Here is a 13,804-nt window from a genome sequence, read left to right on the forward strand (position 1 = left end):
TTTTACTATAGATGCAGCATTTAAAGCAGCAGATGGTCACACAATATAAATCCATACCGGTTGCATGGATTTATATTGTGTGACCAAGTTGTCAAGAACTTTTCCAAGTGATGCCCAAAATTGCTTGGAAAAGCGCTTGACAGGACGCATGCGTAAATGCATGTTAAAAACGCTTGACAAACACTTCTACTTGGCAGAAAAAAACGCATGTAAAATCCGAATGCGTTTTTTTCTGCCAGGAAGATGCAGAAACGCTCAGGAAAAATCGGCAGCATTTCTGCATCATGGACACACAGCCTTATGGAAATTGTAAAAAGTTCACCCTATTGTGATATTTTATCATAAAAGTAGGGCATTTAATTAGAAGCATGCAATGGTGATTTCCTCATCTCAAACAAGTTATTGAAACAAAAGCCAACAGTGGTGGGTATACTACCCTCACAAAAATGTCAATGTCTCAATAACTTGTCATGTGGCCTTGAGTATCAATTAGGCTATGCTCACACACGTTGGGTTTTGCAGCATATACTGCTGCAGATTTCTATGCAAATTTTCAGCTGCGTTTTGCAGTACCAGCAAAAGTCTATGAAAAAACAGAATTCTACACAACGTGTGTGAACATAGCCTTACAGCTTGATGACGACGTCTCATGCTGTTCACAAGTCCAGTTATTGTTTGCTGAGGCATGGCATCCTACTGTTCTTGAAGGGTGACCCTCAGGTTATAGAGGTTCTGGGTTACAGAGTTACGAGCCTCTGTTTGGCAACTCAGCTGATCCCATAGGTTTTCTATGGGATTTTAGTCTGGAGAAAGTGCAGGCAGCTCCATTTCAGGCACCCCTGTCTCCAGCAGCCATTCCTTAATGATTCAACGTCGATGAGCTGGAGCATTGTCATCCATGAAGATGAAATTAGGCCTGTGTTGTTCGTGCAGAGGCACAATGACTGGATTAATGATGTTATTCAAGTATTAGGAGCTTGTCACTAATGTGTAGGGCAGTTCTGTATTGACTAGACACACCTGCCCACACTGTAACACCACCAAAGGCTCGTCTAGTGACAACAGCAGCCATCATTGGCGGCCATCAATTCTGCTCAGCATGAATCAACATTCAACAGTGAACAACACTGGGGCCCATCGATCCCTCTTTCAGCGTACAGTAAGATGCTCCCTGGCCCATGAAAGACGACGCCTGTGCCTAGTGGGGTGGTCAGGTACATTTGCAGGTTGTCTAGCATGCAGACCACACTGATGTAAACGGTTTCGAATGGTCTGACATGACACCTGGGTGCCTCTCACCTCCCTTAAATGTGCCTGGTGTTGTGTGGCATTCATCATCCGGGTTCCAAGGGCATTGCACACAATGAAGCGGTCAACAGTGTGGGATGTGGCCAAAGGACGTCCACTTATCTGCCTTTCTGTGACTCTTCCAGAATCTCTACATCTCTTTTGCAACCTGCTGCTGACACTCTGTAACACTCTAAGCTCAGTGGCCACTTGCGCCTAAGAACATCGTGCTTGAAGCCTCGCAATGGCGAGGTACTGTTAATCAATGATTACAGTAGGTGTTGTCTTGGTATCATGATGTCAAAATGAGAACAGCATGATGAGGAGGACTGTTTAATACCAAGTCTAAATGAACCCCGAAATTTATTGGCCGATTTATGGATCAAACACCTTTTGTGAATTTTGTCATTAAGCTCCTTGTTAGAGAACAGCAAGTTGTCCAAAAAGCACTGAAACATTGAACAGTTGGACATGTGTATTCAAAAGTTTAGAGAAAGTCACATTAACTTCACCTGAAAAGGTTAGAGTGCATTTTAGGGTCATCCTGAAATTTTGCCCGAAAGCCAAACATCCCTGCCTTTTTGTGAGTAGTTTATATACCGTACTTTTCGGACCATAAGACGCACCCCCCCACATTTGGGAGAAAAATGGGGGGTGCGTCTTATGGTCCGAATACAGGCTTACCGGGGAGTTGCGGTGGTGGTGGAGCGTTATCGCAATGAAGCAGGGTCCCTCCGTCTGGAAGCCGGAGGCTGCAGAAGCTGCGGGCCTAGTATCGGCGGTCAGGCAGAGCTTTCCCGGCGGCCGCATGCACAGACTGGGATCTTGACCCAGCCAAAATCTCAACTGCGCAAGCGCTGCCTCCGGAGGCCATCTTCTTGAAGCCATGGGCCTCAGGGAAATGGCCGCCGAGATCCCATACTGCTCATGCACCGGCTTGGGCGGCCATTTTCCTGTAGACCATGGCTTCTGGAAAATGGCTGCCGGAAAAGCAGTGCACTGTACTCTGCTTCACCGTCAACACAAAACATCCTTAGAAAGCTCTTTGGTCTTTCCCATGTTGTAGAGTCTGACTGATTAACTGAGTCTGTGGACAGGAGTCTTTTATACAGGTGACTATGTAGGAGCCAGAACTCATAATGGTTTGTAGGGGATCGAATACTTATTTCTCACTGCAAAATGCAAATAAATTTTATTAGGGATATTCTATCTCTCAGTGTTAAAATTAACCTACCTTTAAAATTATAGACTGTTCATGTCTTTGTCAGTGGGCAAACTTACAAAAATAGCAAGGGATCAAATAATTATTTCCTTCACTGTGAATATAATACTGTACAGACCAAAAGTTTGGGCACACCTTCTTATTCACACTGAAGGCATCAAAACTATGAATTAACACATGTGGAATTATATACTTAACAAAAAAGTGTGAAACAACTGAAAATATGTCTTATATTCTAGGTTCTTCAAAGTAGCCACCTTTTGCTTTAATGACTGCTTTGCACACTCTTGGCTTTCTCTTGATGAGCTTCAAGAGGTAGTCACCAGAAATGGTCTTCACTTCACAGGTGTACCCTGTCAGGTTTAATAAGTAGGATTTCTTGCCTTATAAATGGGGTTGGGACCATCAGTTGTGTTGTACAGAAGTCAGGTGGATACACAGCTGATAGTCCTACTGAATAGACTGTTAGAATTTGTATTATGGTAAGAAAAAAGCAGCTAAGTAAAGAAAAATGAGTGGCCATCATTACTTTAAGAAATTAAGATCAGTCAGTAAGAAAAATTGGGAAAACTTTGAAAGTGTCCCCAAGTGCATTTTCAAAAACCATCAAGCGCTACAAAGAAACTTGCTCACATGAGGACCGCCCCAGGAAAGAAAGACCAAGAGTCACCTCTGCTTCTGAGGATAAGTTTATCTGAGTCACCAGCCTCAGAAATCGCAGGTTAACAGCAGCTCAGATTAGAGACCAGGTCAATGCTACACAGAGTTCTAGCAGCAGACACATCTCTTCAAAAACTGTTAAGAGGAGACTTTGTGCAGCAGGCCTTCATGGTAAAATAGTTGCTAGTGAACCACTGCTAAGGACAGGCAACAAGCAGAAGAGACTTGCTTGGGCTACAGAACACAAAGAATGGACATTAGACCACTGGAAATCTGTGCTTTGGTCTGATGAGTAGTGTTGATCGAGCACTAAAATGCTTGGGTGCTCGAAGCTCGGGCCGAGCTCACCGTGATACTCGGGTGCTCGACCCGAGCAACAAGCCCAATTTTAGTCTATGGGAGACCCGAGCATTTTTGCGGCGGCAACCCCGGCAGTCTGTAAAAAGCCTAAAAAGTGCCCAAAACGATAGTGACAGTGCTCAAATGACATGGGGACAGCATGGGGATCGCCCCAGGAAGCATCTCGGACCCCCAGGTCACTGCTGTCAACAACGTGGTCAGAGGTATTAAGCCACTTTTACGGGCTCACAATAAAACGTTCAAAAACGAAACTGAAACTGCTTTCTTGTGAAATATGTTAAGGAACATCCTTTCCAGCGTAAAGACTTGTGTATAAGGTAAAATAAAATAACCAAAAACAAAAATACTCCTCCACACTTTGGGCTATGTTCACAAGTAGCATTTTTTTATGCGTTTTTACTTTTATATTGCTTTCAACCGTGACAAATGTATTCACTGGGAAATGTCATTTTAACATTTTACAACCTTATCTGGCCATGTGCTGTGTGAAAAGTGCTGAAAAGACATGGGAACAGCATGGGGAAGACCCCTGGAAGCATCTCTGACACCCAGGTCACTGCATAAAAGTGTGCCCATCAGAAGTGATCCTTGCCGCATCAGAAGATGCAGACTTGCAACTATCCCCATGCAAGTCCTTGTCCCAGGGCAGTGTTCAATTGTACCTCCGCCATTTCTTGCAATGCAAGCGCAAGTATGCAGCCTGCCACCCACCCACCCCCAGGCTGCAATACCATACTGCTTGCTTGCGCTTCAAATTGGGCCTTTTAGGCATGTGGAGGCGGAATCCGGCCACCACGTCATGGCTGCAGCGGCGGCCTGGTATCCATACTGTCCCCAGCCGCCCGGCGGCCGGGTTTCCACACTTGGTCCCCAGCCCTGGCGGTCGGGTGTCCATACTCGGTCCCCAGGCGCCCTGCGGCCGGGTGCCCACACACGGTCCCCAGCCGCCTGGGGGCGGCCGGGTGTCCATAAAAGGTCCCCAGTCGCCCCTATTTGTCCCGATTCGCCTTATACACAAGCACGCATACCAAAACATTACCTGTGCCCTCCCCAGTGCATTTAGTGGGAAGGACAGCCTAACTACAAACACGTGGACAAGTGAATGTGGCCAGGGATATTCCATCTCACTGATGCCTTCACACTGGGTTAATATTGTGGAAGCTGGGACACAGTTGGACACTGGGATGCAACACGTACTCCAGACATAGAGGATTGCGGGTCCTGGGTCAATCAGGCTTCAACACAAAGTTCAGAAGGTAGACAGCAGCAGTCGTCGGCCTCCTACACAACGTGTAAATTATTCATGATCATGAGGCCATCCATCTCCATAGCTTTCTGTTCCTTGGAATGCAAGCGCATATATGTACTAGCGGCTAGGCCTGAGGTGGTCAGCGTTTTGGCACATATCCTACCTCCTCCGAGGATTGCTGGATGTTTTCCTGCTACTATCCCAGTTCTATGACTCCCGTTAAAACAAAGCTTCAGGTGATGAATGATGGATGAGGTGGTGGCAAAGTAGAAAGAGCAGGAGGAACAGGGACCATTCACATCAATATCAGGCCAGTCAACCACACATGTCTTGTAGGATATGTTTCTGTACCAAAAGGAGCGGTTCGGCTATACAGTTATAGGGCATACAGTGAGTGCAATGCCTACCAAAAATTTCGAGGCACTCAAATGCGCCTTGGAAGTGACATGGAGGTCAGAGGGCCTTAACTAAACCGTTTTTTCCATTTATACCATCTGGGTCTCCTGTACACTGTTGGCCTAAGCAGTGATTTGAAGGCTTTCCAAAAATTATGAGGAACTGCAATGCCCCTTGAAACAGACGTGGATTACAGCGTACTAAAAACCCTCTACCCATTATTGGGGAGTGGGTCTCCCTTAGTGTTCGTCTATGCATTGAAAAGCAAAAGCTGACTAAAATTAGGAGGAAATGCAATGCCCGTTGGAAGAGTCGTGGAGGTTAGAGGTAATTAAAAACAACATTTCAATGCCCCTTGGAAGAGACGTGGAGTTCAGAGTGGATTAACAAGACGGTTTTAATGCCCCTTGGAAGAGACGTGGAGTTCAGAGTGGATTAACAAGACGGTTTTAATGCCCCTTGGAAGAGACGTGGAGGTCACAGTAGCTTAACAAGACGGTTTTAATGCCCCTTGGAAGAGACGTGGAGTTCAGAGTGGTTTAACAAGACGGTTTTAAAGCCCCTTGGAAGAGTGGTGGAGGTCGCAGTGGAATAAAAAGACAATATCAATGCCCCTTGGAAGAGTGGTGGAGGTCCCAGTGGAATAAAAAGACAATATCAATGCCCCTTGGAAGAGTGGTGGATGTCCCAGTGGAATAAAAAGACAATATCTATGACCCTAGGAAGAGACGTGGAGGTCACAGTAACTTAACAAGACGATTTTAATGCGCCTTACAAGAGCCATGCAGTACAGCATATTAAAAACATTATTCCCATTATTGGGGAGTGGGTCTCCCATAGTCTTTGCCTATGCCTTCCGAGCAAAAGCTGCCAAAAATTAGGATGGAGGAACTTGCAATGCCCCTTACAAGAGCCATGCAGTACAGCATATTAAAAACATTATTCCCATTATTGGGGAGTGGGTCTCCCATAGTCTTTGCCTATGCCTTCCAATCAAAAGCTGCCAAAAATTAGGACGGAGGAACTTGCAATGCCCCTTACAAGAGCCATGCAGTACAGCATATTAAAAACATTATTCCCATTATTGGGGAGTGGGTCTCCCATAGTCTTTGCCTATGCCTTCCAAGCAAAAGCTGCCAAAAATTAGGACGGAGGAACTTGCAATGCTGGCAACACGGACCACGGTCACCCTGGTGGTATAGTGGTGGTGGAGGCTGAGGATAAGGAGAAGAGCAAAAAACAGCCGAAATGAGGAAGCGTATACCCATGTGTGGGTGTGAAGCGGTGCATGGGAATACACCTCCCGAAATAACACAGTGGATTTCACTTTATGTTACTCTGCTGTCATTTGGTGGTGATGAGAAGTCTGGCCCAATCCAGCCATTGTTCATTTTGATAAGGGTCAGCTTGTCAGCATTGTCAGTTGAGAGGCCAGTGCGCTTATCAGTTATAATTCTCCCAGCGGCACTAAAAACACGCTCCGATAACACGCTAGCGGCAGGGCAGGCCAGGACCTCCAAGGCGTACAGAGAGCGAGTTCATTCCAAGTGTCCAGCTTGGATACCCAATAATTAAAAGGCACAGAGGAATCACGGAGGACGCTGGTACGGTCGGCAAGGTACTCCCTCACCATCTTTTGAAACTTTCCACTCCTTGTGAGAGTACCCCGCGCCTCAGGGCCTGTAAGCTGGGCGGGTCTCAGAAAACTGTCCCAGAACGTTGACAGTGTTCCCCTGCCTCTGCTGGATTGGAGTTGCGTCTCTCTCGCCTGTACGCCTTGGTTGGGCAACGAACTGTGACCTCTGCCGCTAGCGTGTTCAGATGGGAATTTTTTTAACAGTTCAGCAGCAAGGGCCTTCTGGTACTGCCCCATTTTTGTAGACCTCTCCACCTCAGGAATAAGAGAGTGAAAGTTCTCCTTTTAGCGGGGGTCTAAAAGTGTCACCAACCAGTAATGACTGTCACCCAACATTTTGACAACGCGAGGGTCACGGTTAAGGCAGCGTAAGATAAAGTCAGCCATGCGTGCCAGACTGGTAATGGGCAAGACTTCCGTGTCCTCACCAAGATGACGACTGACCATGCTCTCCTCCTCCTCCCCCTGTCCTCAGGCCACCCACGCTAAACCGACGGTATGACAGTTGTACAGGTACTACCGTCTACAGCGCATGATACCAGCTCCTGTGCTTCCTCCTCCTCTCCCTCATTGTCCCCCAATGCACGTTGGGATGCGATGAGGCTGGGCTGTGTGTAATCGCTTCTTGATCCATCTCATCATACTCTGGCTGCAATGCCTCCTCTTTAATTCTCTGCAGAGAGCGTTGCAAAAGACAGACAAGTGGGATGCTGACTCTAATGATGGCGTCATCGCCACTCGCCTTCTTGGTGGCCTCCTCAAAGTTTGTCAGGATGGTGCATATGTCAGACATCCAGGTCCACTCCTGAGGTCTTATGTGTGGAGTCTTACCTGAATATCGACGGCCTTGTTGCAGCTGGTACTCCACAACTGCTCTCTTCTGCTCACAAATCCTTTGCAACATGTGGAGGGTAGAGTTCCAACGTGTGGGGACATCACACACCAGTCGGTGTGCCGGAAGCTGCAAAGGCTGCTGCAACACAGCAAGGGCGGTGCAAGCTGTAGCTGACTTCCAAAAATGAGCTGACAGACGGCGTACTTTGAAGAGCAGATCTGGTAACTCGGGGTACGATTTAAGAAACCGCTGAACCACGAGGTTAAGCACATGAGCCAGGCATGGTACGTGTGTGATCTCGCCTCACCTCAGAGCTGCCACCAGGTTACGGCCATTGTCACAGACGACCATGCCTGGATGTAGGTTCAGCGGTCTCAGCCACAGATCTGCCTGCTCTTTCACAGCAGTCCACAACTCACAAGCAGTGTGAGGTTTATCAGCTAAGCTTATGAGTTTCAGCACAGCCTGTTGCCGCTTGGCTGAGGCAGTACTGCAGTGCTTCCAGCTTGTAACTGATGTGGTGATATCTGAGATAAAGGCTGAACATGAGGAGGAGGAGGATGATGCGCAGGAGCTGTACACTGTGGGGGCAACTCTGACTGACATAGGGCCCGCAATCCTCGGGGAGGATGTGTTCCGTCCCAAGGTCCGACTGGGTCCCAGCTTCCACTATGTTTACCCAGTATGCCGTCAGGAAGATGTACCGTCCCTGGCCACAAGCACTTGTCCACGTGTCCGTTGTCAGGTGGACTCTCCCAGTAACTGCGTTGTTGAGGGCACGGCAGATGTTTTGGGACACGTGCTTGTGCAGTGCGGGGATGGCACACCAGGCAAAATAGTGTCGGCTGGGGACCGAGTACCGAGGGACGGCCACCGCCATAAGGTTGCGGAAGGATTCCGTCTCCACCAGCCTAAAAGGCAGCATTTCCAAAGCAAGCAGTTGTGAAATGTGCGAATTTAGGACTGTGGCCTGTGGGGCGCTGGCTGAGAATTTGCGCTTTCGTTCAAAGGTCTGGGATATGGACAATTGAACGCTGCGGTGGGACGTGGACGTTGATGCTGTTTCTTGAGAAACTGCCATAACAAGTAAAGACTGAGAGGAGGGGGCATCTTTGCATGCAGTATGGACAGGGGATTGTCTTGCACGCACAACAGGGGGTTCTCTTACACGCACAACAGAGGAAGAAGCAGTGGTGACACCCGCTGACACTGGTCGTGGACCCTGGGGTTCGCCCCACAAAGTTGGGTGTTTTGCTGATATGTGCCTGATCATGCTGGTAGTGGTCAGGCTGGTAGTTTTGTCACCCCTGCTGATGCTGGCCTGGCAGGTGGTACAAATGGCCTTTTTGGGGTTATCAGCAGAGTCTTTAAAAAAATTCCAGACTCTGGAAGACCTACTGGTTGTACTGGCAACGTCCCTCATGTTGGTGTTACGGGGAACAGTTGCCCGCCTTCTGTCTGCGGCCACCACACTGCTTCTTCCTGCCTGTTGGGGTACTCTGCCTCCCTCCCCCTGTGTGCTGCTGGCCTCGCTCTGCGTGTCCTCCTGTCACGTTGGGTCAGTTACTAGATCATCTACCACCTCCTCCTTTTCCACTTCCGCACCACGGTCCTCCTCACTTCGTGGCAATTGTGTCTCGTGATCGTCCACCTCTTGTGACAAATTGCCAGCATCGCCTTCCTGTGGCCGTGGCTGTTCAAATATTTGGCCATCGCTACATGGGATCTCCTCTTCCACCACTTCAAGCGGAGCAGGCGAGGGGCCAAAATATGGAAATGGACCAGTGAACAGCTCTTCAGAGTGTCCAACTGTGGGATCAGTTGCTGTCTGACGACACTCTGCATGGTGGGAGGAAGGAGCATCAGGGTGAGGAGTATGCGGTCGAGACTCACGGCTACTAACACTTGACCGTGTGGAAGACAGACCGGAGGTGGTGGTGCCCAGGTGACTGGAAGTATTATCTGCTATCCAATTAATAACCTGTTCACACTGATCAGTTCGCAATACTGGTGTTGTTGTCTGCTTCCATAGTAATTCGGTCAAGAACTGGGAGCGAGAACATTTTCACCTTGGCCACGGCCCCGTCCTCTACACGCACTATCACCAGAACGTCCAGTTCCACGTCCCTTGCCACGCGCCTTGCCCATTGTAAATGAAGTAAAATAGCTTACACTCGCACTATCAATGGCAAAACGGTAATAAAAAGATTAAAACCGTGGAAGAGGAAAACCACAGTTCTAGTTCTCTGGCCTACACCAGAATCTTTTAAACAGATATACAGTTAGGTCCATATATATTTGGATATAGACAACATTTTTCTAATTTTGGTTCTAGACATTACCACAATGAATTTTAAACAAAACAATTCAGATGCAGTTGAAGTTCAGACTTTCAGCTTTCATTTGAGGGTATCCACATTAAAATTGGATGAAGGGTTTAGGAGTCTCAGCTCCTTAACATGTGCCACCCTATTTTTAAAGCTATCCTTGGCTATCCCAGGCATCACGTGACCCCGCGCTGACGTCACGACAAGTGAGGCGTGACTCAGCGCTGGGGTCCCCGCGGTGGCTGCTGGGTTGCGGGCGAGGTTACCCCCCACGTCACACCCGGCATCCACCGCGCGCTTTCCCAATGAATGGGGAGAGGCAGAGTGCGCGGTGGATGCCGGGTGTGACGTGGGGGGTAACCCCGCCCACAGCCTGGCATTCACCTGGAACCAGGAAGAAAAAGCCCCCCGGCAGCTGCAGGAACGTGTCGTGACGTCAGCGGATGTCAGCACCGGCTGCAGCCGGGGGTCACGTGATGCCTGTGAGCGACCAGTGATAGCGCCGCTCACAGGCAGTAACTGCAACGTATGGTAATTACAAAAAGTGTCAGGGGCCCCGGGGGCATACATTGGTGGGGTGGGGGTAATTTAAAGTACTGGACAACCCCTTTAAGTCACTGAGGAGTGTCAAAGCCATAGGAGAGATTTTTGTGCTTCTTACGGTACAGAAACATATAATTCCTAAGGCCAGGTGTGAACCCTGCCCTATCGCGACAAGTCACAAAATAGCAGAAAACTAGTTACTGGGGATGTGATGGCCGTGTCCATCAGCCCAAACACTCAAAGTGCATTCTGGTTTCCTCGTGACTATAATACTAGACAGCCAGCTCTGGCTCTGCAAACTACAAGTCCCAGCATGCTGTTAGCGCGGCAGCCTGTGAGGCACTCTGGGCGGGACTCACAGACCGCAGCCAGCAATGAAACAAAACGTGACACGAAAGAATGCGCGTCAGGTTGGTGGGAGCAGCGCCAGCAGACGAGTCACGTGGGGTCGGGGAGACACCAGCAGAGCGGAAAACTACAATTCCCGACATCCTTCGGGAAGTTGTTTTCCTCTGGTCGGTACATACAGGAAGCGTTTCTAATGAGTAGTGCATCTAGGTGGACGTTGTTATGGAAACCGGAGCAGCTCGCCTCACTGCGCCGGCTGCCCTGAGGGGCCCTGTAATCGGAGACATCGGTAGGAGCTCGTATCCTCTCAGTAATCGCCATTGTGGGCGCAGTGCAGTCATGATGGAGATGAGTGCGCATGTGCAGTCTATGCGAGTAACCATGAGGCTGGCTGGGGGCTTAGGGACAGCTCTTGTTTAGCACTGTACCTGAAGCTGAGCATAGTCATTGCTACATGGCTTGCTATGGCCTCAGTTTCTGTTTGTGGCATAAGTCTGGACTAGAATAATATTCCCCAAACAATAATGTGATAATTATTTTACTCTCTCAGTCAATTTGTATCTTCGCACTTTTGTTTCTCCTCCCCTTCTCCAAAGAGCCATCGTTTTATGTTTTCCCGTCGCCATAATTGGAGGCTTGTGTATTGCAGTTTTGAGTGACATAATTCGTTTTACCATATAAAGTAAAATGGGGGAAAAATTTCAAGTGCGGTAAAATGGGGGAAAAGACCCCCCACAATTCCTCCATATGTTTTTTGGCTTCGCCTTTACAGTGTCCATTGTGCGTTGAAACAGATCTGGCGGCAGGATTCTTCATGGCTGCACAATAACAGCCAAACAGAACCTGTATTGTTTGCGGCCATTAAAAAAAACAAATTCAGAACTTTGTAAAAAAATAAAAATTTTGTTTGCATCGCTATTTTCTGAGACCCCTAACTTTTTAACTTTTCCCTCGATAGAGCTGTGTGTAGTTTTTGTAGGTGGCGCGTTTTGATTGCTTTGTATTGTATTTTTTGAGCAGCAAAAAAAAATAAAAAATGGGTCTCCCATTCCCTCCAATCCAGCAGCACTTAACTCCCCTAACCAGCCCTGTATAACATAGTTCAGTTATATAAATGCTTTAAAAAAGCATTTATATTGTCCCCGTTTCCTCTACTAATGAGGGCTTTGACTAGTGGATGAGGCGGTAGTTACCCAGACTAGTCAGCCCTCTCTCCATGTTATCAAGCCCCTGTGGGCGTGATAATATAATTTGCACGAGCCAGCATCATTGCCGCACATGCAAATCTGCGCACACGTGCCGCTTATTCTGGTAGTGTCACTGCGTCTCTCAAGCCAGATGTATGCTTCTCAGCTTCAGAGGTGCACTGCACATGACCGGAAGTTCAGAAGATGGCTTCCGGTCTTGCGCCTCTGAAGCCGGGAAGCGTACACCTGGCTTCAGAGGTGCAGTCACTCTTCCAGAATAAGTGTCGCGTGTGCGCAGATTTGCATGAATGGTGATGACGCCAGCGTGTGCGTGGAAAGAGGGCTAACTAATGCCCTATTGACTAGTCAAAGCCCTAACTAGAATAGGAGGCGGGGATAATATAAATGCTTTTTTAAAGCATTTATATAACTGAATTATGTTATACAGGGCTGGTTAGGCAGGGAGTTTGGTCACACATCGCTGAGAGCTGCTGGATTGGAGGGCATGGGAGACCTGACAAATTCCCTTTAAGGCTAAGTTCCCACGATGCAGAGATGATCCGGATTTTTCCTGAGCGTTTCTGCATCTCCCTGACAGAAAAAACGCATGCGGATTTTACATGCTTTTTTCCTGCCAGGGACAAGCAGAAGTGAAGCTTTTTGATCATGCGATTTCGCATGCGGGTTGTCAAGCGCTTTCCAAGTGATTTTAGCATCACTTGGAAAGTGGCTGACAACTTGGTCACACTATATAAATCCATGCAACCGGCATGGATGTATATAGTGTGACCAAGTTAGTTAAAAATAAGAATAAAAATGGTAAAAAAAACAAACAAACATATACTCACCTTCCGATGCGTCTGGTCTTCCCAGTGTCTCGCGGTTGTGTAAAAGGACCTTCCATGACGTCATTTAGTCATGTGACAGGTCACGCGACCGCCGATGTCAGCGGTCGCGTGACCCGTCACATGACTAAATGACGTCATGGCAGGTTCTTTCAGACCATCGTGAGCTGCCGGGGAGCCAGGACGCATCACTGTGGAGATCGGGGGCCATCAGGAGGTGAGTATAATGTATATTTTTTATTTAAATTTTTTTTTTTTTTTTTTTTTTTTTACAGGTACTATGGTACCTGGGTCTGGATGAGAGTCTCCTCTTCTCTATACCCGGGTACCATCCGCGCATTGAATCGCTTAATATCTCCATGTGCGCATGTAGTCATGCGGATATTAAGCGATTCAATGGCGGCAAAAACGCCGCGATTACGCAAAATAATTGGTAGTGCTGTGTATTTTTCCGCAATGATAATCCACAGCCGAAATTTCCACAGCATGTGCATAGCACATGCGGATTATCATTGGGGAACATTGCAGACCTACTAACAAGCGTTTCTGCAGCGGAATTGCCGATGCAGAAACGCTTAAACGCATAGTGGGCACACAGCATAAATAAAGCAGCTTTCTTGTTGACACTTCCTGATATTTGGCTTTGACATAACTTTTTTGATATAGTCATGTGCAGATTACATGCATTTTTTAGGCTTTTCTGCAGTGGAAATGCATGTGCGTTTTTTACCTGCAGATTTTCTGCATCTAATGCACGTCTATGGGGAAAATCCACACGTATAAACCTGCATTACCACATGAGAAATTTACATGTTGCGGATTTGAAACATGCACCCCAGGTCAGATTACGCTGAGTAAAATAGAAGCACAGTAGGCAGGAGATTTCTATAAATCCACCTCCACTTTGCT

General features: G+C 47.7%; 1 protein-coding gene across 2 annotated transcripts in view; it reads left to right on the top strand.

Annotated features, from left to right (window-relative positions):
• The first annotated feature begins 10,970 nt into the window (after nucleotides 1-10,970).
• ASB13 (ankyrin repeat and SOCS box containing 13) overlaps nucleotides 10,971-13,804 on the top strand; it is a 52,755-nt gene continuing 49,921 nt past the window's right edge. Inside the window, exon 1 of one of the 2 annotated variants that reach the window (XR_012251249.1) lies at nucleotides 10,971-11,152. Coding sequence is in view for 1 of the 2 variants with exons in the window: in XM_073652473.1 (XP_073508574.1) it covers nucleotides 11,086-11,152 (67 nt within the window). In the remaining variant the exon portion in view is untranslated. The remainder of the gene's footprint in view (nucleotides 11,153-13,804) is intronic. The other variant, XM_073652473.1, reaches the window with a different exon arrangement.

The sequence above is a fragment of the Phyllobates terribilis genome, unplaced genomic scaffold (assembly GCF_046119375.1).
Source record: "Phyllobates terribilis strain yellow unplaced genomic scaffold, ASM4611937v1 Scaffold_11__3_contigs__length_659146591, whole genome shotgun sequence".
Lineage (NCBI taxonomy): Eukaryota > Metazoa > Chordata > Amphibia > Anura > Dendrobatidae > Phyllobates > Phyllobates terribilis.